Here is a 26,132-nt window from a genome sequence, read left to right as displayed (position 1 = left end):
GCCACAGCTTCTGCCATGCCTCCAGGTGTCCACTCCCTCCTGACAGCTCTGTGACAGGCTGCCTGGGACAAACTGGCTCACCGTGCCCCTTTTCTTCACAAGGAGCTTTCAAACCCTGTTTAGCAAATCCCTCTTCTCCTTGAGGAGCTTCCAATCCCTGTTAAATCCCTTTCCTTCACAAAGAGCTTCCAATCCCTCTTTATCAACCCCCTTTTCTTCTTGAGGAGCTTCCAATCCCTCTTTATCACACCCCTTCTCAAAGAGCTTCTGACCTTTATCTAACCCCTTCTCAAGGAGCTTCTATCAAATGCCTTTTGTTCTCGGGGAGCTTCCAAGCCTTGTTTATCAAACCCCTTTTCTTCACAAAGAGCTTCTAATCCTTGTCTTCTGGATCCAGACATGGTGGATCACACTGCTGGCTTCAGGGCTTAGCTCAGCGGAGGGCTGGGCTGGTTCTGCTGAGCTGAGCAGTGGCTGTGGTGGCAGTTGTGGCACATGCTGTTGTTGGACACTCCTGGACTTTGCAGAGCACTCTTGGCTATCAAGTCTCTGGCCTGAGCTCATAGCTGGTTTGTGACATCTTCTGTTGTCCCCGGAAGTCACCTCCACTTCAGGGACCATAGAGGGCACTTGCACTGGAGATAGGCAGGCCAGGACCTGCCCTGGTCATTGTCCCCTTCTGGAGCAAAGCCTGGGGTGCTGGGCGGGAGAGGAAGGAGGGTGACAAGTGCCAAGGTGACCCAATCTTTGTGTTCCCCTTTAGGTCAGTTACTACTTCCCCCTCAAGACGCTCTGGAGATCCTTCTTTGCCGCTCTGGTGGCTGCCTTCACCCTTCGCTCCATCAACCCCTTTGGGAACAGCCGCCTGGTCCTCTTCTACGTGGAGTTCCACATGCCATGGCACCTGCTGGAGCTGGTGCCCTTCATCCTCTTGGGGATATTCGGTGGGCTCTGGGGAGCCTTCTTCATTCGCAGCAACATCGCCTGGTGCAGGCGGCGCAAGACCACCAAGCTGGGCAGGTACCCGGTGCTGGAGGTGCTGGTGGTGACAGCCATCACGGCCGTCCTGGCCTTCCCCAACGAGTACACCAGGATGAGCACCAGCGAGCTCATTTCGGAGCTCTTCAACGACTGCGGCGTCTTGGACTCCTCCCAGCTCTGCGAGTACGTCAACGACTTCAACAGCACCAAGGGGGATGACCTGCCCGACAGAGCTGCTGGCCCCGGGGTGTACACTGCCATGTGGCAGCTGGCTTTGGCCCTGGTCATGAAGGTCTTCATCACCATCTTCACTTTCGGCATGAAGGTGAGTTCATGTTCATAGATCCCAGCATGGTAGGAGTTGGAAGGGACCTGTGGAGATCATCCACTCCAAGCCCCCTGCTCAAGCAGGGGCACCCACAGCAGCTTGCCCAGGATCACAATGGCCAGCTGGGGTTGGAAGCTCTCCATGGAAGGAGACTCCACAACCTCTCTGGGCAGCCTGCTCCAAGGGTCCAGCACCCACACAGTAAAGAAGTTTCTTCTCCTGTTCAGGTGGAACCTCCTGGGTTCCAGTTTGTGCCCATTGCCCTTTGTCCTGTCACTGGATACCACTGAGAATCATAGAATCATAGAATCAAGAAGGCTGGAAGAGACCTCAAGGATCATCGAGTCCAACCTGTCACCCTAAACCTCATGACTACCTAAACCATGGCACCAATTGCCACGTCCAATCCCCTCTTGAACACCTCCAGGGATGGTGACTCCACCACCTCCCTGGGCAGCCTATTCCAATGGCCAACCACTCTCTCTGTGAAAGAAGAGAAGAGTCTGGCCCCATCTTCTTGCCCCCCTGAAGGGTGCTTCAGCTCTTGCTGAGCATTGATCAGATCCCCTCTGGGGCTGCTCTTCTCCAGGCTCAACAGCCCCAGGGCTCTCAGCCTTTGCTCCTGACAGAGGTGCTCCAGGCCCCTCAGCATCTTTGTAGCCTCCACTGGACTCTCTTTATCACTTCCCTGTCTCTTTTGAACTGGGGAGCCCAGAACTGTACTCAGGACTCCAGCTGTGGTTTCAAGGATTAGTGATGAAAGAAGCTCTACATAAGAAGCTAAATCTAAGCATGAGGAGGAACTTCTGTAATTTAAGGGTGCTGGAGCCCTGGAGCAGGCTGCCCAGAGAGGTTGTGGAATCTCCTTCTGGAGAGCTTCCAGATCCATCTGACCATCGTGATCCTGGGCAGGCCGCTGTGGGTGCCCCTGTTTTAACAAGGGGTTTGCGCTGGATGATCTCCAGAGGTCCCTTCCCACCATGCTGGGATTGGGGGATTCTGTGCCATGTCTGAGGACAGGGTGGTCACTGGTGTGCTTTCACAGGTGCCCTCGGGTCTCTTCATCCCCAGCATGGCCGTGGGTGCCATCGCTGGCCGGCTGCTGGGCGTAGCCATGGAGCAGCTGGCATTCTACCACCATGACTGGGCCATCTTCAGTGGCTGGTGCAGCCAAGGAGCAGACTGCATCACCCCTGGCCTCTATGCTATGGTGGGGGCTGCAGCCTGTCTAGGTAAGCAAGGTGACTTTGGAGGTCCAGTCTGTGGTTTGGGTCTTGGCTGGCCGCGTGAAGAGATGCAGTGAACCACCACTGTGGCTCTCACAGTCCATAGGGGCTGGTGTCATCTCAAGAAGTTCTTGAAAGGAGGCTCAGGGGAGCTTTGTAGTAGGATGTGTGATGGGTTCTTTGTGCTGCGTTCTTCTGCCAGCACCAGCCTGTTGTGGGACACCATGGGTTTCAGGGGCAGCCTCCTGAATGAGCAGCTGGAAAATCCATCAGAAAGCCCAGTAGGGTAGCCCATGGCGTGGTGTTCTGGAAGGGACAGGTGGCCTCAGTGTTGTGTTCTGCTCCTCTTTGACTTCCACCACAGCGCTGAGTGTGGTGTAGGCATCCAGCAGTGCAACCACTCGGTGGCTGAAGACCTCCTCTAGCTGTGCTGGCAGAGGGCAGCCATAGAACACCTTGGAAGAGCTCTCCTGGAACCCCCCCCAAAACTTCCTCCTTCCCCTCAACTGTCTTCTCGTGCTGTGCCTGCAGGGGGGGTGACCCGAATGACGGTGTCACTGGTGGTCATCATGTTTGAGCTGACTGGTGGCCTGGAGTACATTGTGCCTCTGATGGCAGCAGCCATGACCAGCAAGTGGGTGGCCGATGCCATTGGGAGGGAAGGGATCTACGATGCCCACATCCGCCTCAACGGCTACCCCTTCCTGGAGGCCAAGGAGGAGTTCTCCCACAAGACACTTGCCATGGACGTCATGAGGCCACGGAGGAGTGACCCTCCCCTGACTGTCATCACTCAGGACAGCATGACCGTGGAAGACGTGGAGACCATCATCAATGAGACCACCTACAGTGGCTATCCCGTGGTGGTGTCCCGGGAGTCCCAGAGGCTGGTTGGCTTTGTCCTCAGGAGGGACCTCATCATTTCAATTGGTAAGAGTCGAGGGGATGTGTGGGCAGCAGTGCCACTCGCTCCCAGGAGGACTCTGAGGGATGGAGCAGGTCCAGAGAATGGAAACAAAGCTGGTGAAGGGTCTAGAGTGAAGCTTGGGAGGAGCAGATGAGTGAGACCTTGGAAATCCCTAGCCTTAAACCTTGGTGACCCTGACCCTAAGGGCATGGGGGGGCCCCTAGCCTGGCTTAGAGCATGGGGGGGCCCCTAGCCTGGCTTACACCTTGGGGGCCCAAGGCTTATATGTTGGAGGCCTTGGAGAGGGCACACAGTAGAGATGGGAAGACAGGATGGAAACACTTCACCCTTGGGTCATTGGTTACCTTGAGGAGCAGAGCAGGTGGAGGGCAGGAGTGGAGCTTTGAGCCCCCCCAGTGTGGGCAGAGGGAGAAGGCAGTGCTGTTGGGCTTGGGGCTGGGAGGAGGGGTGGTGGTGATGCTCCATCAACTCCTCCTTGCTCCAGAAAATGCCCGGAAGAAGCAGGACGGGATCGTCAGCACCTCCATTATTTATTTCACCGACCACTCTCCTCCGCTGCCTCCGAGCTCCCCCTCCATGCTGAAGCTGAGGAGCATCCTGGACCTCAGCCCCTTCACGGTGACGGACCAAACGCCCATGGAGATCGTGGTGGACATCTTCCGCAAGCTGGGGCTGCGCCAGTGCCTGGTCACCCACAACGGGTAAGGACCTGCTGGGCCTCAAAGGTGGTGCTGGGCCTGAGGCACAGCCTCCTCACCTTCCGGTGAGCAAAGGTCTCCGACCTGCAGAGCGCTGAGCATAGAACAGAGTCCTGGGGTGGTTTGGCTGGGAAGGGACCTTTAAAGGTCGTCCAGTGCAACCCCCTGCAGACAGCAGGGACAGCTGCAACCAGAGCAGGCTGCTCAGAGCCACAACCAACCTGATCTGCAATGGTGTCAGGGATATGGGGCATCTCCCACCTCTCTGGGACACCTGGGCCAGGCTCTCCCCACCCTCAGTGTCAAACATTTCTCCCTTCTCTCCAGTCTGAATCTCCCTCTTTGACTCCAAACCATCAGCCCTTGTCCTGTCATCAGCATCAACTGGAACCTTTGTTATCTGGTGCCCAGGGACAGGACAAGGGGCAATGAGCACAAACTGGAACCCAGGAGATTCCATCTGAACTGGAGGAGAAAATTCTTTGGTGTGAGGGTGCTGGAAGCCTGGAGCAGGCTGCCCAGAGAGGTTGTGCAGTCTTCTTGTGTGGAGAGCTTCCAACCCCAGCTGGCCATTGTGATCCTGGGCAAGCTGCTGTGGGTGCCCCTGCTTGAGCAAGGGGTTGGAGTGGATGATCTCCAGAGGTCTTTTCCCACCCCCACCATGCTGGGATTTGGGGGTTCCTTACGTATTTTACTGTCAAGTGCTGATGGAGTCTGTTGAGCACCATACCTTGTGTGGAATGTCAGTGACTCGTAGACTCACTGAATGGTTTGGTTTGGAAGGGACCTTCAAGATCATGCAGTTCCAACCCCCCTGCCATGGGCCAGGGACACCTCCCACTAGAGCAGGTTGCTCAAGGCCTCATCCAACCTGGCCTTGAACACCTCCAGAGAGGAGGCATCCACGACCTCCCTGGGCAACCTGCTCCAGTGCCTCCCCATATCTCATCATGTCGTGATCCACAATGCCACTTCAGTTAAAGCTGAAGCCATGCAGGGTCAAAGGTCCCTTCTGGGGGAGGTGATCCACTAAAAGGTGTCTTCATTCTCCAGGAAGCTGCTGGGGATCATCACCAAAAAGGATGTTCTGAAGCACATTGCACAACTGGCCAACCAGGACCCAGACTCCATCCTCTTCAACTGAAGGCAGCCCAGGAGCTGCTGTTGTGCTCACCACAAAAAAGACTTTTCTAGAAGACCCTGGATCTTCTTCCCTATTTTTATGGAGACCATGGAACTGTTTTCAGTGTTTCCTCCCACGGAGCTGAAGAAGACAATTGTTTGTTTGTTTGTTTTTTTTCTACCAGATAACCAATTGCACTACATCCTCTGTGGAACTTCTAAAGTTAAAGAAGAGCAAAAGGACCTTGATTTACTTTGCTTTGATGAAGTTGAGTTGGAGAGATTCCATGGAGGAGTAAAAGCAAAAATGCTCTTGAATTGTTATCTCCTCTCCTTGTTTTGTTTGACCTCTGGTGGCCAAGGTCTGCTCTTCAGGAGTGCTGCAGGAGAAGGATGATTTTGCACATGGTGTTGGGGTGGTGGCAGGAGGACGTGAGCCTCACTCAGAGGTGGTGCATTCCCAGTGAGCCACTGGGTAATAATTAGAACCTCCTCAAGTCAAACTGGGGGAGGAGAAATAAAACCATTGGCTACCTGAGGGTGTTTAGCCCCAAAAGCCCTAAATCCCCCCAAAACCAAACACTCCCCCCTGCCAGGATCACTTCTCTTTAAACTGGGCCTAGTTTCTGGTTGGGAAGAAGCTCCTTTTGGTTCACCTGTGAATGTATCTAACTCCTGCCACTGCCTTGCCAGGAGTGCCCCAAGGAGGGGCAGAGGGACCAACCCTGATGTTCTCACCATCATCCCTTCTGCAGGTGACTGCTGGGGATGTCTTCTCCTTGAGTTCCCTCCAGCATGTGATTGAGATGCCACCAACAGCCCAGCCCTAAGTTATTGCCCTGCCTTGCCCACCCTCCCCAGGCCCCTCCCTTCATGTTGGATGTTGCACAAGTGACCTCTTCCTCCTCCAGCAGTGTCTTAGGTGTGACCCAGGATGTCCCACTGGAGAGCCCCATGCCCAGGATGTTTACAGGGAGGCCTGTGCTGGTCCCTGCTCCTCTCCTCGGGCCTGGATCCCATTGGAGGGACAGGCAAGGCTCTGGCTCCTCTGGCCAACAACTATGCAATAAACTTCCAGACCATGGGGACCTGCTCCACCTCTGTGCTCCTCGAGTCCCTGCCCCAGATCTTAGCCAATTATTTTCCTGTCAATAAAGCTGTGACTGTTTACTAGAGTTGAGGAGGCAGAACAATGCTTTTGGAGGTTGGTGATGTTTGTTGTGGTGTCACTCCCAGGCAGATGTCCTACAGTCCATGGCTGAGGCTCCTTGGTGGTAGCAGGGCTTTGTCTCACCTCTAGCTCACCAGTGAGGCTATAGAAGGCAGCCAGGCTGGTGAGTCATGGCCAGGGCTTGAGGAGTGGAGGTTCTGGTGCTGCTGCTTCCTGATGGCCAAACTTCTGGCTGTGGAGCAGGTACTGCAGCTCACACAGCTTCAGAGCTGCAGGAGGTGGCTGCTGCTTGTGATAAACCCAGTCTAGGGGGCAGTGGGAACTCTGGGCTGGAGCTGGCTGGAAGTTGGGTGAACCTTAAACTCTCTCAGCTAGAAACAAATTCATCTTGGAGCCAGAAGGCAGCTCATTGATTGTCCCAAGCCACCCAACAGCCCCTGCCTGCTGCCACCACTTCAGCCCAGCAGGGAGGTGCTGGTGTCTTCAGTTGCTGTAGAGCTCAGAGCTGAGTCAAACCAAGGTGTTAGACCACAGACTGGGTTGGAAGGGACCTTAAAGGTCATCTAGTTCCAAACTCCCTGCCATGGGCAAGGACACCTTCCACTACACCAGGTTGCTCTAGGCTCCATCCAACCTGGCTTTAGACACTTTCAGGCTTGGAGCCTCCACAGCATCTCTCTGCAACCTGTTCCAGTGCTTCACAAGGAAGAATTTCTTCATGTCTCATCTCAATCTAGCTTCTTCCAGTCTGGAGCCATCACCCCTTGTCCTGTCACTCCATGCCTTTGTCAGAAGTCCCTCTCTAGCTCTCCTCAGTGTCTCTCATCTTGGAATGCTTCATGTTCTGCCTTGGCTGATGGTGAAAGCCTGGTGGCAGCTTTGCCACTGTTTTTTCTGGATGAGGTTGTCCCTTCTCCAGTGGATGCTCTGTGATTTTGAGTCCAGGGAAGAAGCCACCTGCCCTTGGAGCTTCCTCCAGGGGTGTCCTTCAGGCTCATCCCTTGGGACACCAGAAGCTTGGCTTTTCTCATTTTCTGCTTGCCTCACGCTGCCCAGGAGGGCTGGAAGTCTCTGTTGGCTCCACAGCACTCAAGAGCCTATTGCTGTCCTGCTTGTGGGGCTGCAGCAGCCAAGGGAAGGGCAGGAGGTGGCCAGGGGAAGCCCATGAGCGGGCTGGAGTGTGGCAGCAGGTTGGTGGCTTTCCCCAGATGCCCATGGGGACATGCCAAGGGAGGGGCCTACAGTCAGTCTGCTGTCCAGGAGCTCTGGCAATGGGGAGCTTGGGATAGAAGGCTTCTCAGCCAGCAAGCTCCCAGCTCTGTGGAGAGCCAGAATGTCTCCCCTCAGACTCCTTTAGTCCAGGCTGAAACCCCCTAGGTCCCTCAGCTGCTCCTCACAAATTCTCCAGACCCTTATCCTGCTCCTTCTGTGGAGCAGAACCACCTGTTGGTTGCTGTTGTGTCAGTGATCTGCTGTGCCCAGGGTGTGAGGGGTGATGTGGGCATGGATTGATAACTCCTGACTGGGACTGGTGCCTTGCCCAGAGAGCTGTGGGCTCTGGAGGCTCCTGCTTTCCAGGGGGGGGAATGTTGTGTCCTTGGAGCAGGAGGTCCAGGAGCTGGCTCCTTGGAGCAGAGAGCTGTTTGCTCTTTGCTGCTGTTGAGTTCCTACAAACCCAAACTCCCTTCAGAAACTGGGTGCAGGGCACAGACCACGCTCCAGTTTGCCTGGAGGGATGTCTCCATGGGCTGGGAAGGGGTTGTGTCCCCTGCCTGGGTCAGCTCAAGCTGCTGTGTGGGGGTTTTGTCCTTGTCCAGCTCTTGCTCTTTCTGGTGCTTTACCTTCAGAGTGACTCCAGGAGGAGCCCGGGGGTTTCCTTCCAGCCAGCAGCTGGTTGAACAAGTCCCAGCTGGAGCCTGGCTGGAGGGTTGATGGAGGGCCACCCAGGCTGTCATCTCCTTGGCTGGGGGTTGAGCAGCCAGAGATAAGCCTGGGGGTGATGCTCCTGCCAAGGCCTTTTCCATCCATTCCGGAGACCTCCAGGCTCCAGGGGTGATGCTCTGAGTGAGGAGGTGGCTGTGGGGTACCTTCCTCTCTGCCCCACTCAGAAAAGGGCAGAGAGCTGCTGGGGGGTGGTAAAGTCCCATCTGGCTGAGATGTGTCACTGGGGACCCTGCTAGGTCTCCTGAAGGGCAGGTGGGAGTTGGGTTTTGACTTGGTGCTTCCGACACCCCGGGGTGAGGCTGAGGCTGTTCAGCCTGGAGAAGAGAAGGCTCCAGGGACACCTTCTGGTGGCCTTGCAGGACCTCAGGGGGCTGAGCAGAAAGCTGGGGACAGACTTTTAACAGGGCCTCTTGTGGCAGGACAAGAGGTGATGGTTTGACTCAAAGAGGGAGATTCAGACTGGAGAGAAGGGAGAAATGTTTGATACTGAGGGTGGTGAGTCTGGCCTGGAGAGGTGGGAGGTGCTCCATCCCTGGCACCATTGCAGGTCAGGTTGGTTGTAGCTCTGAGCAACCTGCTCTAGTTGCAGATGTCCCTGCTGACTGCAGGGGGTTGGACTGGATGAGCTTTGAAGGTCCCTTCCCCCCAAGACCAGTCTGGGATTCCATGAGGTGTGGGGCCAGTGGACTCTCACCTCCACTGTGCTGCTCACCTCATCTGCTCTGCCTATCCATATGTCCAACACCATCCCTTTCCACCCTGCCAGCGTCATGGCATATGGAATGGTGTGGGTTGGAAAGGACCTTTAAGGTCATCCAGTTCCAACCCCACTGCCATGTGCAGGGACACCTCCCACTAGCCCAGATTGCTTAGTCTTCAACCTGGTCTTCAGCACTTCCAGGGGTGAGGTGTCTACAACCTCTCTGGGCAACCCATTCCAGCGTCTCACCGCCCTCACAGGTTGCTCTCCTTAGCTGTGCTGCTTTGCTTGGCAGCAAAGGCCTTCAAGGTGTGGTGGAGAGCTGGGGTGGCCAGGGAGGTGTCCCCAGGACAGAGTGGTGCTGGCTGTCTCCATGCCCCAGCGAGGTCCCAGCCCCCAGCTCGCTGCCTTTATTTACAACATCCCAAGCAAAGGTTTCCTGGGGTGGTGACTTGCTTCTGAGGGTGGATTTCCTCCTTCCCACCCTGAACTTCTCCTGAGCCTGGGACTTGAAAGTAAAACAAAGTCTTGTTTGGAGGAACAAAGAGCTGGGAGGCAGTGATGAGCTGGTTAACAACAGGAGGAGTGGTGGGAGGAGGACAAAAAGAGGAGACTTCATCCCTGGAATGTTCTTGGAGACAAAGGGCAGCCCAGTTGTGAACGCCCTTGGCTGGCTGGGAGCAGAGAGTGGAGATAAGAAGGTCCCTTGGCAGCCACCACAAGGAAGCTGTGCCTGACCCAGCCAGTGAGATGAGGTCAACCTGGAAATGTTTATTAGAGTGGCAGTCGTGTCCCACCCCCACTTCTCCACTCCACCACTGCTGCTTTCACAGCAGGAGGAAAGGCCAGGAGGTGGCACCTGGCAGGGATGGGGCTCTCAGGAGCTGGAGCTTTCGGTTTTGAGTGCTTTGGAGTTGTTTTGATGTGTTCTGAGGGAACTGGGATTGTTCAGCCTGGAGAAAAGGAGGCTTGGGGGAGACCTCCTGGCTTTCTACAACTTCTTCTACCTCTCTGCTCTGCCCTTCTACCTCTCTGCTCTGCCCTTCTACCTCTCTGCTCTGCCCTTCTACCTCTCTGCTCTGCCCTTCTACCTCTCTGCTCTGCCCTGGTGAGACCACACCTGCAATACTGTGTCCAATTTTGGGCTCCCCAGTTCAAGAGAGGCAGAGACCTGCTGGAGAGAATCCAAGGGAGAGCCACAAGGATGCTTAGGGGACTTGAGCATCTCCCCTGTGAAGAGAGACTGAGAGCCCTGGGGCTGTTTAGTCTGGAGAAGATGAGACTGAGAGGGGATCTGATCAATGTCTATCAATATCTGAGGGGTGGGTGTCAGGAGGAGGGGGCCAGGCTCTTTTGAGTGGTTCACAGTAATAGGACAAGGAACAATTGGTTCAAACTAGACATAGAGGATTTCACCTCAACATGAGGAGAAACTTCTTTACAGTGAGAGTGACAGAGCACTGGAACAGGCTGCCCAGGGGGGTTGTGGAGTCTCCTTCTCTGGAGACTTTCCAAACCCACCTGGATGCATTCCTGTGCAGACTACCCTAAGTGATCCTGCTCTGGCAGGGGGGTTGGACCTGATGATCCTTTGAGGTCCCTTCCAACCTCTGATATACTGTGAGACTGTGAACTCCCTGAAGGGAGGTTGGAGCTGGGTGGGGGTTGGACTCTTCTCCCAAGGAACAAGTGATAGGACAAGAGGAAACTGCCTCAAGTTGCACCAGGGGAGATTCAGGTTGGACGAGGAACAATTTCTTGATTGAAAGGGTCATCAGGCACTGGCCCTGGCAGCCCAGGGCAGTGGTGGGGTCCCCATCCCTAGAGATGTTTAAAAGATGTCTGGATGAGGAGCTTAGGGACATGGCCTATGAGTTGTGTACAGGAAGATGTTAGGTTGGACTTACTGATTGGAACAGGCTGCCCAGGGAGGTGGTGGAGTCACCATCCCTGTGGGTGTTCAAGAAATGTGTGGCTGTGGCACCTGGGGACATGGCTTAGTGGCCATGGTGGTGTTGGGTTGATGGTTGGACTCCATGATCTTAGAGGTCTTTTCCAACCCAAACAATTCCATAGCTCTGTGATCTGAAGGTCTCTTCCAACCAGGTGAGTCTGTGTTTGAAGGAGGTGGGGCTGGCAGCCACCAGGCAGCCCTGAAGCCTTCAGGCTGCTCCACGCTGCCTTGGCATGGGAAAAGCAAACATTTGCTGAGCACTTTGGTTGCTGGCAGCCAGGTTGAGCTCTGATCCTCTTCCCTGAAGCCACAGGTTCCTCCAGGCAGGGCAGGAACCCAGCAGCTGCAAGAAGAAATCTCAGCAGAGCAAAGCAACCTCCGCAGGCAGCCGATGAGTGAGGCCATGGGGAGGGTGTGGGAGCTGCCCGTGCCAAAGGTGCCATGTTCAGAGGCACCAGGGCTCTGAGGTGTAACCATCCCAGCATGGGCAGGTTGGAAGGGACCTCTGGAGATCATCCAGTCCAACCCCCCTGCTAAAGCAGGGTCACCCACAGCAGCTTGCCCAGGATCACAATGGCCAGGGGAGGTCTGGCATGTCTCCAAGAGAAGATGTGGCAATGAGTGGCTCAGGCTCTTTGCCTGGCGGTGGCTGTGCCACCAGAAATCCACCCTGGTGGGCAAAAGCTTTTTCTGTAGGCTTTGCTGCTGCAGGTTCCTACAATACCCAGAGATGTGGTGGAGGATCCATCCCTGGATCCATCCATGTGCCTGTGGGAACAAAACCAGAGGAAGTCCCTGCAGGGCTGGGCTGGGATGTGTTGGAGCAGGAGCTTCTCCTGGGCCTGTCTCCATGGGCAACCTGTGGGTTTGGCTCCAGCCACGCTTGCTGCTTTTTCAACTTCAACCTGGAGAAGTTGCAGTTGGGACCTTGAGAGCCCCCTGCCAGCCCACACCACCCCTGCCAACCCTTCCCCCCTCCCCATCCTGTCTCTCATCGCCTGGTGCCGCTTGGCTCTCACCAGACTTGGCTGTGGGCCTGGAGCTGGTGGGGTTTGTCTTCTCCAAAAACATCCCCCCACAAGTCTTCTCCCTTCCAGGAAAGCAGAACCTGGCTGGCACTGAGCCTGGCTCCTCCAGCTCACGCCAGGAGCTGCTCTACCTGCACCCCACCTCCTCCTGCTTCTGCATGGCCAGCGGCAGCCTCCACCTTGCTCCACCGCCCCGGGGCTGCTGTGAACTCTGCTTCAAAGGCAAGCTTCAAACCATCTCTGCTCCAGGTTGTCCAATTCCACCCTGAGCTCCCACAGCTGCTGCCAAAGAGCTGGGATGAGCTGGGATTTTGGGAGCCTGGTTCTTGTTGCTGGTTGCCAGGTGGGGTGGAGAAAGGAGGAGGAGGAACCAGAGGTGGAATTAAAAAGGGTGGTCTGGGAAGGGAAGGCTTTGTGGGGCCCAGCATGTTGGGGGCTGTGCTGAGTGGTATCATGGGGGGGGGGTCCATCTTCTCAGGTTGTGTTGGTGGTGTTCTTGGCCCCCTCCATGGGGCTGTGGAACCTCAGCCAAGGTTGGAGTGGCCTGGAGGGGAGCAGGACCCTGCAGCCCTGCCTGAAGTGGGGAGCAGCCATGTTACCCCAGCAGGATGGTGATCCCAGTGCTCTCCAGCTGGGAGGCTTGGGATGAGCTGGGAAAGCTGCCCCATGTGTTTGGGGCTGGTTCAAGGTGACGAGCCCACACCTTGTGCTTTGAGAGGGCTTCTGGAGCTGGAGGCTGCAGGAGGGGAGGCTGCTGAAGGGGCATTGGCCAATGGCTGGAGATGTGGAGCACCAGCTCCTAGCCAAGGGTGCAGAGAGAGCAGGCTCAGGCCTGGGGAGTTGTGGGATGGATGGTGGGACCAAGGAGCAACCCCAGCCTGGCCATGGTGGGGTGAGGAACAAGCCCAGCTTGGCACCCTGGGATTTGGCCATGCCTTGAGTTGGGCTTGGCAACCAGCAGGAGCAGTGCTGGGACCTCTGGGGGCAGCTGGGCAGGATGTAGCCCCAGGAGCAGAGGGGAGGAGGAGTGGGGCCAAGCTCAGGTCCTGGTGGTGGAGCTTGTGATGGAGCTGCCCCTGGTCCCAGGGGAGATTCCTCTCCAGGCACCAGGCTAGGAGTCAGGAGCATGTTTTCCTGGAAATACCCTGGGTGTCTGTGAGGGGAGGTGGTGGTGGAACCCTGTGGGACCTGAGGGATGCAAGATGAGGCAGGACCCAGTTACTGCCTGTGGCCTTCACTGGGCTCCATCTGCAGCTCTCAGGGTCAGGAGAGCTCCTGGGAACAACAGCAGCTCCTTCCTGGAGGCTGCCTTGGCACCAGGAGCTCTGGCATCACACCAGGGAGATCTAGAATCACAATCAGAAGCTCTGGCATTGTACCCAGGAGCTCTGGCATCACACCAGGGAGATCTAGAATCACAATCAGAAGCTCTGGCATTGTACCCAGGAGCTCTGGCATCACACCCAGGCTGCTCCAGTGCCACCAGCAGCACCCCAGCACCACTGGGGTGGCAGGAGCAGTGGGGACACTGGAAACAGCTGGAGGGAAGCTGCCCCTCACTCTGCCCCCCTTGCAGGGTAAAAAGGGACAGAGTAGGGGTGCCCAGGCCCCTCTGTGGGAACCAGCCTGGACCTCCACATGTCCAGTTTGCAGAGCACCAAGGCTTCTCCAAGCCTCAGATGCTGATGCAGATGTGCAGGACCCATGCTGGAGTAGAGGCTTTATTGAAACCAGGGCTGAGACCCCCCCAGCAGCTGTGCCAGCTGTGCCCACGTCCTCCATGGGAGCCTGTCCTGCTGTCTGTCTGAACCCACCAGCAGCCTCTGGACATCCAGAAAGGGCACAGGTAACTACAAAGGGGCAGTGTCCATGCACCAAGCCAGCCTGCCCACCTTGAACCCACCTTCTGTGTCCAGTGTAGCCTTCAGCGTCCCTGGGTTGGGCTTTCTCTTTCTGGGTCCTGTCCTGCTCCTAGCTCTGGGCTGAAACCCTGCAGGGTGACCACTGGTGGGGCTGGAGATGGGAGTCAGTGGGTGGTTCAGTGGGGCTGGGAGGACCGAAAACCCCCAAGGGAGGAGGTGCTTGGTCAGAAGAAAAGGGGAGGTGGTGCTGGTGAGCTCCTTCTGGGCCAGCTGTTGGCTGGCTGGTCCTGTGCAGCTCAGCTGGGGCTGAAGGCTTCTCTTGGGCACGTGCCTGGGTGTGGCTGCTCAGGTTGGTGACTGCTCCACCATCATGGTGCTGCTCTTTGACCTCCTGGGTGCTGGCATCCCTCCAGGTTCCCGCTGAACCAAAACTTCTTCGTTCCTTCCCAGAACTGGACTTGCCTCGTCCCCTGGCACTTTGCCCCAAGGATGCCAGTGCTGTGCCATCCCTGCTGTTGACCCAGCGCCTCCAGCTTGGAGATCTCCAGCACCCATAGCCTGGCCAGGCCTGCCAGACATCAGGTCAGACCTGCAGAAGGTCACCCTGCCGTGGTGACACTTGGTGTTGTGGCTGCAGATGGGATCTTGGAGCTTCTCCTGTGGCAGGGAGCTGTTTGGTGCCCAGAAGTGAGCCAAGGGAGTGACGTAGCCCCCTGTCCATATCTTCCATAGGTTCTTGGAGACCCTTCCCGGTTCATGAGCTTCCTCCTGGCTGGCTGGTGGGACCCTGTGTGGCATCTGCAGGCAACCACCCTTCGTGCTCTCCTCCAGCTTGCCCCTCACCTCGAGGGACAGCGCTCACAGGGAACAGCCCTGTGCCGGGTTCCTCCATGAGCATCCTCCATGGCCTCCACGACCATCCCACCATTGTCCTGTTCAAGAAGCTGCTTCCCCAGGAGCATGGCAGAGGGGCAGGAGCAGCAGGCAGGTGGGAGGTGGCCCTCACAGGTCGAGCCTGAAGGCCCCGAAGTAGCTGGCGGCCGCATCGTTGTAGTCGATGGACAAGGAGGAGACGGAGACGAAGAGCTCATCGCCGGCCTTCAGCTCGAAGAGTCCTCCTTGGTAGAGAGCGTGGAGGCCGTAGTTGGCCTCGGGAGCCCAGCACTTGGTGCCGACCCCTTTGAGCAGGAGGATGGGTTGGCTGTAGGACGTCTTCCAGTTGATGCACTGGACCAGCTGCGGGGCGGAGAGGTGCGCGGCGGCGCCGGCGGCGCCCTCGCCGGGGTAGCGGAAGTAGATCTGGGAGTAGACGTAGTACTTGCCCGGCTGGTTGACCCGCAGCCGCCCGTCCCGGTAGGTGAGGTTCTGCAGGTGGCAGTGGATGGAGCTGTCCTCCCAGCGGGCGATGGCGTGCCGGCACGACCGCGACAGGTTCCCGAAGCGCCCGGAGCCTCCTGCGCACAACCAAAGCTCGGCAGGGCAGGGCAGCGGAAGGGCAGCAGAAGGGCAGCAGAAGGGCAGCAGGTGGCTCCCCCCTCGCTCCCCCAGCCACTCAGCCTTGTGCTGGCTAGGAGAAACATCTCCCCAGCTTGGAGGGGTGAAGGAAGTGGCCTTGTGCTGGCTAGGAGAAACATCTCCCTGGCTTGGAGGAGTGAAGGAATTGGTCTTGGGATAGGTAGGAGAAACATCTCCCTGGCTTGGAGGGGTGAAGGAATTGGTCTTGGGATAGGTAGGAGAAACACCTCCCTGGCTTGGAGGGGTGAAGGAATTGGTCTTGGGATAGGTAGGAGAAACATCTCCCTGGCTTGGAGGAGTGAAGAAGGTGGCCTTGGGATAGATAGGAGAAACATCTCTCCACCTTCAAGGGTATGTTGAGCAACCTGGTCTTGTAGAAGGTGTGCCTGCCCATGGCAGAAGGGTTGGACTAGATGTCTTCTGACCCTGTGTGTGATTCTGTGGTCCTGACCCGGTCCCCTGCCCTTTGGGTGAGATCTTTCCATGTTCCCGCCTCAGAAACCCACCAGTGCCCACTCACCGTCCAGAGCCAGGCTCTGTGGGCGGAGGGTGAGATGTGCCGAGGGCTTGCCAGCTGCTTTAGGAGGAACCTGCCCCTCTGAGATGTTCAGGTAGCTCCTCTGGGCTTCTGCAAGGAAAGAGACATGGGGCTGTAGAGGACAGAGAGCATGGGGACACCTGGCCCAAGCTGGCAGAGCAGGTCCTGACTGGGCAAGCAGGGCAGGGCATGTCCCAGTGACCCGTCAGGGGGGTGGAAGTGTCTGGTCAATCATTACCCAGCTCTCTGAGCTGAACCCCACGGCCCTGGCTCTGTGCACTCCAGACAGACGGACAGGGCTGTCCCTCCAACCCCTTCCCATGGGGCGTGTGCCCTTCACCCTCCTGGTGGGACAGTCCCCGTCCTCCTGCCCCAGCTCCCAGCCCCATGCCAGTGGAGTTTGCCCCGGGAGCGAGCAGCCCCTCCCCAGCGCGCTGGCATGGCCGGCCCCACGCCGCGCCGGCGGCACGTGGCCCCTGGGCCAGGAGGGACTCACCCTTCAGCGCGCTCCTGCGGACAGCGTTCTCCGTCACCTGGGCCACCAGAGAGAGACAGGCCCATGGTTACAGGGCAAATGGGAGATCCCCACAGCCCAGCTCCTCTGAGCTCTCCCCAGCCTCCATGACCTTCATCCTCAGGGCTGTGAGGTCCGTCAGTTTCCCACTGCCTGGTGTCCAGCCCCACTCCTCCACCCCCTCTTAACCCATCCTTGCAGCTGTCCTCTGACACCTCCCCAGGGAGGTCAACAGGTTCATAGAATGATTTGGGTTGGAAGCCACCATGTAGTTCCAACACCCTGCCATGGGCAGGGACTCCTCCCACTAGCCCAGGTTGCTCGAGGCCTCATCCAAGCTGGCCTTGAACACCTCCAGGGAGGGGGCATCCATGACCTCCCTGGGCAACCTGTTCCAGTGTCTCCCCACCCAGCTCTCCCCTCAGCTGTTCCGACCTCCCTCAAAGCTCACCGTGGCCACATAGGCTTTGATGGTGTTGGCCAGCTTGAGGCAGGACTGGTTGGTGATGAGCTCCTCCAGGCTGGAGCCCTCCTGCTGCTGGTTGATGACCTGCAGGCACCGCAGCTCCTCCACGCTCCCCGGAGCCTGAGCCTTGAGCTGGAACACAAACATCTGGATGTCTCCACATCAAACTGGGCAGGCAGTGGGGACTGGAGGGAGATGATCACATCATGGGGTGGATAAATAACCCTGAGCTGCCCTGATCCCAGAGCTGGTGGTGGGACAAAATAAGGAGAATCTTCTTTGGTGTGAGGGTGCTGGAGCCCTGTAGCAGGCTGCCCAGAGAGGTTGTGGAGTCTCCTTGTCTGGACAGCTTCCAAACCCAGCTGGCCATTGTGATCCTGGGCAAGCTGCTGTTGGTGGTCCTGCTTCATGGACCTCTGGATGATCTCCAGAGGTCCCTTCCTACCCCCACCATGCTAGGACTGGCCAGGTAGTACTGCTGGGATGCAAACCCTGACTGTGTCTCCTGAGCTGGTGGCTGGAGTCAGGTGGCAGGAGACTGGGTGGATGTCAAGGTTTGTCATGAATCTGGTGTTAGGTATTGAAGAGGTTAAATCTTGTCCTGTCTTCCTGTCATCCCTGGCAGAAGCCAGTCTGGCTCATCCCAGCTCCTCTGGAAGCATGACAGCTCCCTTCATGGAGTTCTAGTGCCAAGCAGGAAGAGGAGGCAGGAGACCCTCAAAAAGCTGCAGAGCACCAGGTAAGAGCTCAGGTTTCACACTCTCCATCTCCTTCACCTCATTCCCTGGGAAAATGAGGTTCTTCAAGGAGCAAACTCCAGCCTTGGCTTTCAGCAAGTTGTTAGGACAAGAGGGAAGAGCCTCAAGTTGGCCCAGGGGAGGTTTAGGTTGGACATGAGGAACAACCTCTTGCCCTTGAGGGCTGTCAATGCCTGGCCCAGGCTGCAGTGGTGGAGCCACCATTCCTGGAGGGGTTTCAAAGACATGAAGGTGTGATGTTGAGGGACATGGTTCGGTAGTGACAGTGCTAGGTTCAGGGTTGGACTTGATGCTCTGACAGCTCTCTTCCACCCAAAGTGATTCTCTGAGGCTCCTGGGGCAGTGGTAGCCCTCCCAGGCCTGGTTCAGAGCTGCAGCTGCAGGCTAGACGTGGCCAGGCAGCCTGGTCCATGCTCTTTGTGCTTCCCTAGTGCTGCTGAGCTAACCTGAGGTTGCACCACAAGTTCTCCTCAAGTTCTGCCCCTCCAGCTGCTGAGCTATGCTGGCCAGATGAGTCCCCAAGCAGTGCTGTGTCTGCCTGGGGCATCTCAGACACTTTCCAGCCTCTGCTGGCTGGTGGGTTGGGCTGGGAAGCCTCACTCCATGTGGAGCTGCCCCTTCCTGAGCTGTTTTGGGGTGACCCAGCTCTGCTGTAGCTCTGGTGTCACTGTGAGGGACAGGCATGGCTGGCTACAGGGTCTCACCACTCCTTGGGGGAAACTGAGGCACAGAAGGGACAGCTGCCCTGACGTTGGTGTGCCAGGAGCTGGGAGTGAAGTTGGCCACCTTGACCATCCCACCTGTACCACGTGGGATGATCCCAGATCCCAGGACAGGTCGCAGGGGTCCTTTGCCTTGGGCCCATCATCACTTGGGGCTTGGTCATACTGTTGTCACCAAGGGCTCAACCACATCTTCACCCTGGGCTTGGCCACCTCCAGCTCCCTGCACTTCCCCCTTGTCCCTGCTTGCTTCAAGCCCCCACCAGACTCACCCACCAGCCATGCTCCCAGTTTTGGGCACCCACTGTGCCCAGCACCAGCCTGTCCCCACAGCTGGGGTCAGTATCAGCAGCAAGGCTCCAGGAGGTCAGACCAAGAGGGTTTGGTGGCTTCTTTGTGCTCTTTGGTCTAGCACTGGCCAGCTGGACCTGCCAGGTGGATGGTGACTAGCAGATGGGCTGGCAGATGGACAGTGGGCTTGAGTGGTGGCCCTCCTGGCTGGAGATGGTTGATCACAGACCAGCAGTGTTGTTCTGGGCTGGGTTCTCCTTGCTAGGACCTGCTTGCCTGAGTAGGTGGATGCCTGGGGCCAGTAAATCCCCTGGCACTGGGGCTGTCGGTGTGAAGCTCCATCACACCAGTGTGTGCTGGGGCAGGGCAAGTGCCAGCCTGGGCAGCTCCTCCAGGCTGCTGGGGGCACAAATGATGGTGTGTGCCAGTGTCACCAGGGTCAGCCCTCCTCTGCCTGGCACCTTCCCTGTGGCACCATCCTGGCTTGCATCAGCAATAGCGTGGCCAGCAGGACCAGGACAGGGATCATCGCCCCAGGACACATCTCAAATCCTGGGGTCAGTTTTGGGTCCCTCACTCTGAGAAGGACATTGAGGGACTGCAGCAGGTCCAGAGAAGGGCAAGGAAGCTGGTGAAGGGTCTGGAGAACAGGGCTGGTGAGGAGCAGCTGAGGGAACTGGGGTTGTTTACCCTGGAGAAAAGGAGGCTGAGGGGAGATCCTTCAGGCTCTCTACAGCTCCCCGAAAGGAGGCTGGAGCCAAGTGGGGGTCAGTTTCTTCTCCCAAGCAACAAGTGACAGGACAAGAGGAAATGGCCTCAAGTTGCCCCAAGGGAGGTTTAGTTTGGACATGAAGAACAATTTCTTGCCCTTGAGGGTTGTCAAGGTGCTTCCCAGGCTGTCCAGGGGAGTGGTGGAATCCCCATCCCTGGAGGGACTTCAAAGCTGTGAAGATGTGGTGCTGAGGTATTGACCTGGTGGTGCTGGGTGCGTGGTTGGACTCCATGATCTTAGAGGTTTTTTCTAACCAAAACCAGTGACCACCTTCTGAAGCCAGGCCTGAGGGATCACTCTCAGTGGTCTGCTTCTTCCTGTGGCTCTCCCAACCCCCAGCCCCCTCCTCAATCCCATCCACATGGGATCAGGGATAGAAACAAAGGCCAGGGAGGGCTGGAGGATGCTCCCCATGGTCTCACATCCCAGGGCAGGACTTTCTCCCCCAGCTTCCCCCCGTTCTGTGTTGGGTTTGTGGGATGCTCAGCACCACAGGACGTTCTTCTTGGTGGCACACCATGGAGCTGCCTGGAGAACCTGAGATTCCCTCTTCCCTTGGCCAAGATCCCTCCAGTTTGGTGTTCTGCCCTTTCTTCGGAGGCCTGAATCAGCTTCTGGGGCAGGAAAGGAGAGTGTGGGTGGGGAAGCTGTAAGCAGGATCAGGCTCATCCCAGTTTGGGTCTGGTTTGAAACTGTGGGAATGGCTGGAACCCAGTGTGGTTATTTGGGGTGATAAACTGGGAGCAAGCGCTCAGGAGCTGCTGGAATTGGTTTGTGGGGGGGCAACCAGGACCTCACAAAGGAGGTGAGAAGGATTTGGGGGGGGGGGGTCATGGAGTGAGGATGGGATGAGAATGGGAATGGTGGGATGGGGGAGAGATGAAGCAGGAACAAGGAGCTTGGAGCCCATTCCAAAGCTTTGGACTCTGCCGGGACCCCTGAGCAGGGCCCCCCCCTCCCGCGGAGCCCAGGACAAAGGATCCTTCTCTCCACATCTGGATAGGCGGCGCTGGGAGCAGTGTCCACCCCCATCCCACATCTGGATTGGTGGCTTCCTGGAGGGGACTGGGAGCAGCGTTCACACCCCTGACCCTCCACCCCCACATCTGGATCCACAGTTTCCAGAGGGAGCTCGGGGCACTGTCCACCCCCCACCCCCCATCTGCATCTCGGCTCCCAGGGTACCTGGGGACAGTCTGTGCGTGTCCCCTTCCCCATCGCGTCCACATCTGGATCCGAACTCCCAGGGGAACCGGGCACAGGGTCCACCTCCCTCCCCGCTTCCATATCTGGATCGGTGGCTCCGGGCAACGCACACAGCAGTGACCCCCACTTCCACATCTGGATCTGGGCTCCCAGGGGAACTGGGGACGGTTTCCAACCCCCCTTTCCCACACCTCCACGTCTGAAACCCACCGAGCAGGGTGGGAGCGGGCAGGGTCCTCCCTGGGGCTCCCGGCAGTGCCTCCACCCCGGGGCCGGGGCCGGTGCCCCGGTGGAGGGATGGGGATCTCAGGGTCTCACCTTGGAGATGGCCATGGAGAAGTAGACGAAGAGTCCGGTGGTGGAGGCCACCTGCAGCGCCAGGACCCCCAGCAGGGCCACGCTGCCCCAGCACCGCCCGTGCCGCCGCCGCCGTCGCCCCCCGCCGCCGGGCCCGGGCTCCCCGGGACCCTCCGGTAGCATCGGAGCCTCGGAGCCGCCGCTGTCGGAACGCAGGAGCTGCCCGACCGCGTTGGGCTCCTGCGGGGCCATGGCCCCAGCCCGGCCCGGCTGCCGCTGCCCCCCCACCACCGGAGCCCGATCGCGGCGGCGGCGGGGACCGACCCGGGGCGGGGACAATGGGGAGGGGACAACGGCGAGGGGCGGGGGCTCCGCTTTGCCACCGCCCACCGCGGGGAGAGGGACCGGGCACCGGGGAGTGGCACTGGGGTTGGGGGAGGTGGCACTGGGGATGGAGGTGGTGGGAATGGGATGGAGGCACTGGGGATGGAGGTGGTGAGGATGAGATGGAGGCACTGGGGATGGAGGTGGTGGGAATGGGATGGAGGCACTGGGGATGGAGGTGGTGGGAATGGGATGGAGGCACTGGGGATGGAGGTGGTGGGAATGGGATGAAGGCACTGGGAATGGAGGTGGTGAGGATGAGATGGAGGCACTGGGGATGGAGGTGGTGGGAATGGGATGGAGGCACTGGGAATGGAGGTGGTGGGAATGAGATGGAGGCACTGGGGATGGAGGTGGTGAGAATGGGATGGAGGCACTGGGGATGGAGGTGGTGGGAATGAGATGGAGGCACTGGGGATGGAGATGGTGGCATCAGGAATGGGAGTGATGATACTGGGGATAAGGATTGTGGCAATGGGAATGGAGATGGTGTTACTGGGAATGGAGATGGAGGCACTGCAGACACTGTTCCTCAGCCACTGAGCTCCAATGCCATGTCCTGCAGGTGGGCCAAGTTCCTGGTGGCCCTGGAGCAGAAGTGTTGTTTGAAGAGCAAGCAAAGGCTGGAGAAAGGGCTGCTCCCCAGCCATGGTGAGAGCTGCTCCAGCTCAGGTGAGTCCACAGCTCTTGATGTCTCAGCTCTGAGCTGACAGTGAGATCTTGGTGAAGAACCTGAGCACCTTGGACTTCCCAGAACAGCTCCCTCCTCCCCAAGGATGGGTCATGGAAAATGTGGCCTGGTTCCAGCCCAAACACCTGAAGAGCTCTGGGAACCCTTGGCCTTCTGCTGGGACCAGCTTTGGGTTGATGGTGAAACTGGGACCTGATTGTGAGCAGGAAAACCTGCACCAAGGTGAGACCACTATGGAAGGAGCTGCCCTGGGGCCACCTTGACCCCAGGACTTCAGTCCCTGCAGCTGTCCCTAGGCTGGGGACAAACCATGATCACAAAGCCAGAGCTGTTTGGAGCTGACTGGTCTGACCTCCCTGCATGCTGTGGGGGTCCTCAGCTGGTGCTGCTGTCCCTTGGTGGGAGGTGGGATCCAAAGCCCTGCACAAAGGTGTCCTAGTCCCTGCAGAACCAGCTGAGCACGCTGGGCTCCTCGGGAGGCAGCACAGCCTCCTGACCAGCTCCTGTGACCTCCCAAACATGGGAAAGGGGTAAGTGGTCACCTTATCTGCTTTTATGGCTCTTGGGAAGGACCTCTGCCAGCCCTGAATAATGCAAATGTCTTTGGCTCACTGATCTCATCACAGCACAAGATGGAGAGGGTGGGGATGAGGGTGGTGGTTTCCTTAACATCTTCTGGGTGGCAAAGAGGCTTCTCCTCCTGCCCTGCTGGCAGAAAGGCAGTGCTGATGGAGTGTGGGGCTGCAGCTCCTGCTCTCCATCTCCTGTTGACTGCAGCCTGCTCAGAGCAAAGCTGGAGGAGCAGCAGGGTGAGGTGGTGGGGACTTAATGTGGACAAGAGATGTGGAGGAGGATGCTGAAGGGCAGAGGAATGGTTTATTCCCAGTGGGCCCAGCCAAAGCCCTTCAGCTGGGGCTGCTCACTGGCCTCAGTGCCTGCTCTTACCTGTCCTCCAGTTGCTCTGTGGAAGGAGCTGCTGAGCTCCTGGTGAGCTGGTGAGGGGAAAGTGCTGCCCCTTCTACCTCCATGCTGGGTCAGGATGCTCTTGGGGATCCCCCTCCATGGGGGTGCTCAGGTTGGATGAGCAGCCTAATCTAGAGAAAGATCATAGAATCATGGAATCATTGGACAAGACCTCCAAGATCAAGTCCAACCTTCTACCCAACACCACCATGGCCCACATCCCAAAGTATGACATCTACTCATTTTTTGCATACCTGATGTCCCTGCCAATGGAAGGGGGAGAGGAGGCCATCTAGATGATCTTTAAGGTCTCTTCCAGCTCAACCTGTGAGAGAACTCTGTGCTCTTCTAGCCAGAGCATCTGCCAATCTGTTCTAAAGAACCCAATGGACCCTGAGCCTTCCTGGTTACTGCTCTCAGGTTTGACTCTGGGGCTTCAGAGACAGGCGGATGGAAAGAAGAGCTGCCAGACCTTGCCCAGCTCTGAGGCAGCAGTTCCACCTGCTCCTGCTGATGGAGGGACCCCCTGTGCAAGGGGCAGAGTCAGAGAAGCTGGGGTGGAAAGGGGACAGAGGTGGCCAAGATCCTGCTTTTGGTGAGGCTGAGTTTGAAGAGCCAAATGCATTTGCAGTTTAGGATGTGGATGTAGGTGGAGAAGCAACCTGGGTCCTGCTCCTCCACATGCCCCATCAGATGGGGTAGGGGCACTGGTGGGCACATGAGGAGCAGAGGGAAGCCTGAAGCTAGGGTAACTTCATATGTGCCAGCAGATGGGGCAGGGGCACTGGTGGGCACATGAGGAGCAGAGGGAAGCATGAAGTTAGGAGAATTTCATAGCTTGAGGCTGGACTCCACGAAGGAGGAGGAGGTTTGCAGAGCAGCCAAGTCTGGGAGGGAGGGCAGGACCAGAAGTGGAGCTGTGCAGAGCAGGTTGGGTGAGAGCCAAGGTTGCTGCTGGCTGAGGACTTGTTTTTCACTTTGAATGTTTCCTGGTTGGGGCACTGGGTCAGCCCAGCCTGGGAAGCTGCTTCCTCAGTGCTCCATGGTGCAGAGCAAGTGCAGGAGAGCAGGGGAAGGTGTTCTGCTGGGGTCTCACCAGGATTTGTCCACAAAGCACCAGGATGGGGGAAACCAGGCAGAGAGAGGAGCTTGATGTGGGTGTGAGCTGTGTGCTGGGGATCTTCCAGGCTACCCCATGGATTCCCTTCAGCATGGGTGAGGGTGCAGCTGAGGTTGTTTTCCATGCTCAATGTATGGGATCATCAGGGTCAGCATGGGCTGGACCCTTCCTGAGCTGGGCTGGTGTCAGGGGGGGTGTCCCTCCCTGGTTCATACCACCTGGAGCTGAGCTCCAGCCCAAGGTCTCAGCATTGTGAGGCTGCTCCTTTAAGACAAGCCCCAGCCTGGTCCTCTGCTGGGGCCATGGATGATTCCTAACATGTGTTGGCTGCATGCTGCTGGGGCAGGAAGCAGCAGCCACCTGGGAGGTGACATCATCAGGAGGCCTTCTCTAACCTCCCTGGAATGCTCCCTCAGATGTTTGTCTTTCAATTTGAACTTTGCTGAGGTGTTTGGTTTGGATTTTTTTTTTTTTTGGGGGGGGGGTGTGTGTGTGTGGAACCTCCTTCCCCATCACTGTGTCCTTCCAAGGCTCCCTGGGAAGGTCAGTGCTTCCAGCCAAGGTGCTGGGTCACCTCACCTTCTTGACCAGGTCTGTCCCCTCCGTGTGGAGAACCCACCACAACCTCTGTGTTGGGCTCACTTCTGCCCTCACCACAGCCACCAACCTCTCCTGGGGTGGCTGAGACCAACCATCCTCCCTTGGCCTCCTCCTCCTCTGTGGTCAGGGTGGTTCATCCCATCCATGGGGCAGCACAGCTTTCTCTGTTGGAGAGAGTGAGAGAGCTGTGAGAGAAACCTGGGACACTGGTTGTTTGGAAGGAGGAAAGGCTGCTTTGGGAGCAGGTGGGAGATGCTGTGAGAAGACCCTTGAACAGCAGGAGATAGCTGTGGAAGGGTGGGAGAGGTGAGGGCCAGCTCATCCCTCTCAGGGTGATTCCATGTTCCCTGGGTGATGCTCTGCCCCACGGGTGGAGGTCAGGGAGCTGGTGCCTGTGCATGGTGGATCTGGCCTCTGATTCAGGGCTGTGGGGTGTGTTTGGCTGTGAAGTGGCTCAAGCCTTCCAGTGGATGTGTGCTGGGACCTCTCCTCACCCACCAGTATCAGCCAGACCTCCTGAGGAGATGCCCAACATCCTGGGGAGGAGAAGAGGCTCTGAAAAACTGGAGTTGGGTCTGTGAGGACCAGGATGGAGACAAGGGATGGAGCAGGGTAAGAAGCTTCTTGTTGGGTGGGACACCTCTACAAGGCTACTCCAGAGGGGCTGCCCTGGGGACATGTGGTGCTGGAGTGGCTTGGTGCAGCATGGCTGAGTCCTTGATGTCCCTTCCAACGTGGAATTCTCTTCTGGCAGTGCTTGGGGCAGGTCTTACTGGGCGGGTTCTCCACCTCTGGCCATGCCAGGTCACCAGTGCCACCTGTGGAAACCACAGAGTGGCACTGGGATCAGTCTGGGAATGCAAGGGAGGGATGTCCACAGCAAAATGCTCCATGCTGGGACACTGCTCCCACCTGCAGCCAGTTTGAAGCTTTTCATGAGTCAGACCTACCTTTTGCCACAGATTTCTGAGCAGAAGGTCACCACCAGGCATGGGCAGAAACCCTCTGGAGGTGGCCCTGGAAGCTCTGCTGCTGCCTGGAGCAAAAAGAGATGATTAAATCCAGGTCTTTGATGTTCTCCTTGACCCAGAGTTCTTGTGACTTCACAGCAGGTTCAACCTGTGGTGAAATGTGGACAGAACCCTCTGCTGTGGGGTGGTCTGCTGGGAGCTTGGTCCTTCAAAGAGCCAGCAAGAAGCTGAGCTGCTGTGGAGGATGGTAGGATGGCAGAAGGGTCTGCTGGGTCTAGGCAGGGACAGGGGAAGGAGGAGGAGATGTTTGGGTTTGCCCTCTGGAGTTGTAGCTGTTGCCTCGTGATGGGCAGGCTGAGGGCATGCAATCCATGGGCAGGGT

At 57.6% G+C, this 26,132-nt stretch overlaps 2 protein-coding genes across 6 annotated transcripts in view; one reads left to right on the top strand and one right to left on the bottom strand.

Annotated features, from left to right (window-relative positions):
* LOC128972662 (H(+)/Cl(-) exchange transporter 5) overlaps positions 1-5,585 on the top strand; it is a 28,276-nt gene extending 22,691 nt beyond the window's left edge. For all 5 annotated transcript variants that reach the window (XM_054388746.1, XM_054388744.1, XM_054388745.1 and 2 more), the window contains 5 exons: positions 764-1,306; positions 2,355-2,541; positions 3,067-3,465; positions 3,948-4,164; positions 5,215-5,585. In XM_054388746.1, coding sequence (XP_054244721.1) covers positions 764-1,306; positions 2,355-2,541; positions 3,067-3,465; positions 3,948-4,164; positions 5,215-5,305 — 1,437 coding nt within the window. In that variant the 3' untranslated portion in view covers positions 5,306-5,585. The remainder of the gene's footprint in view (positions 1-763; positions 1,307-2,354; positions 2,542-3,066; positions 3,466-3,947; positions 4,165-5,214) is intronic.
* Positions 5,586-14,738: 9,153 nt separating this feature from the next.
* On the bottom strand, positions 14,739-21,273 carry LOC128972618 (tumor necrosis factor ligand superfamily member 10-like). The gene is made up of 5 exons (XM_054388692.1): positions 21,043-21,273; positions 16,961-17,107; positions 16,492-16,528; positions 15,978-16,085; positions 14,739-15,396 (listed from the first exon to the last, which is right to left on the bottom strand). The coding sequence occupies exons 1-5, from the start codon at positions 21,271-21,273 to the stop codon at positions 14,945-14,947; spliced, it is 975 nt and encodes a 324-aa protein (XP_054244667.1). The 3' UTR covers positions 14,739-14,944.
* Between the last annotated feature and the right edge of the window lie 4,859 nt (positions 21,274-26,132).

Source organism: Indicator indicator, chromosome 17 (assembly GCF_027791375.1).
Source record: "Indicator indicator isolate 239-I01 chromosome 17, UM_Iind_1.1, whole genome shotgun sequence".
Classification (NCBI taxonomy): Eukaryota; Metazoa; Chordata; class Aves; order Piciformes; family Indicatoridae; genus Indicator; species Indicator indicator.
This window is presented reverse-complemented; position numbering and strand designations above follow the sequence as displayed.

Excerpts from the sequence above, each read along its gene's own strand:
- LOC128972618 (XM_054388692.1), bottom strand. The coding sequence starts at position 21,273 with ATGGCCCCGCAGGAGCCCAACGCGGTCGGGCAGCTCCTGCGTTCCGAC. Across the intron at positions 17,108-21,042 it reads TCTCCATGGCCATCTCCAAG|CTCAAGGCTCAGGCTCCGGG; the intron begins GTGAGACCCTGA and ends TTTGTGTTCCAG. Across the intron at positions 16,529-16,960 it reads TCAAAGCCTATGTGGCCACG|GTGACGGAGAACGCTGTCCG; the intron begins GTGAGCTTTGAG and ends CTGGTGGCCCAG.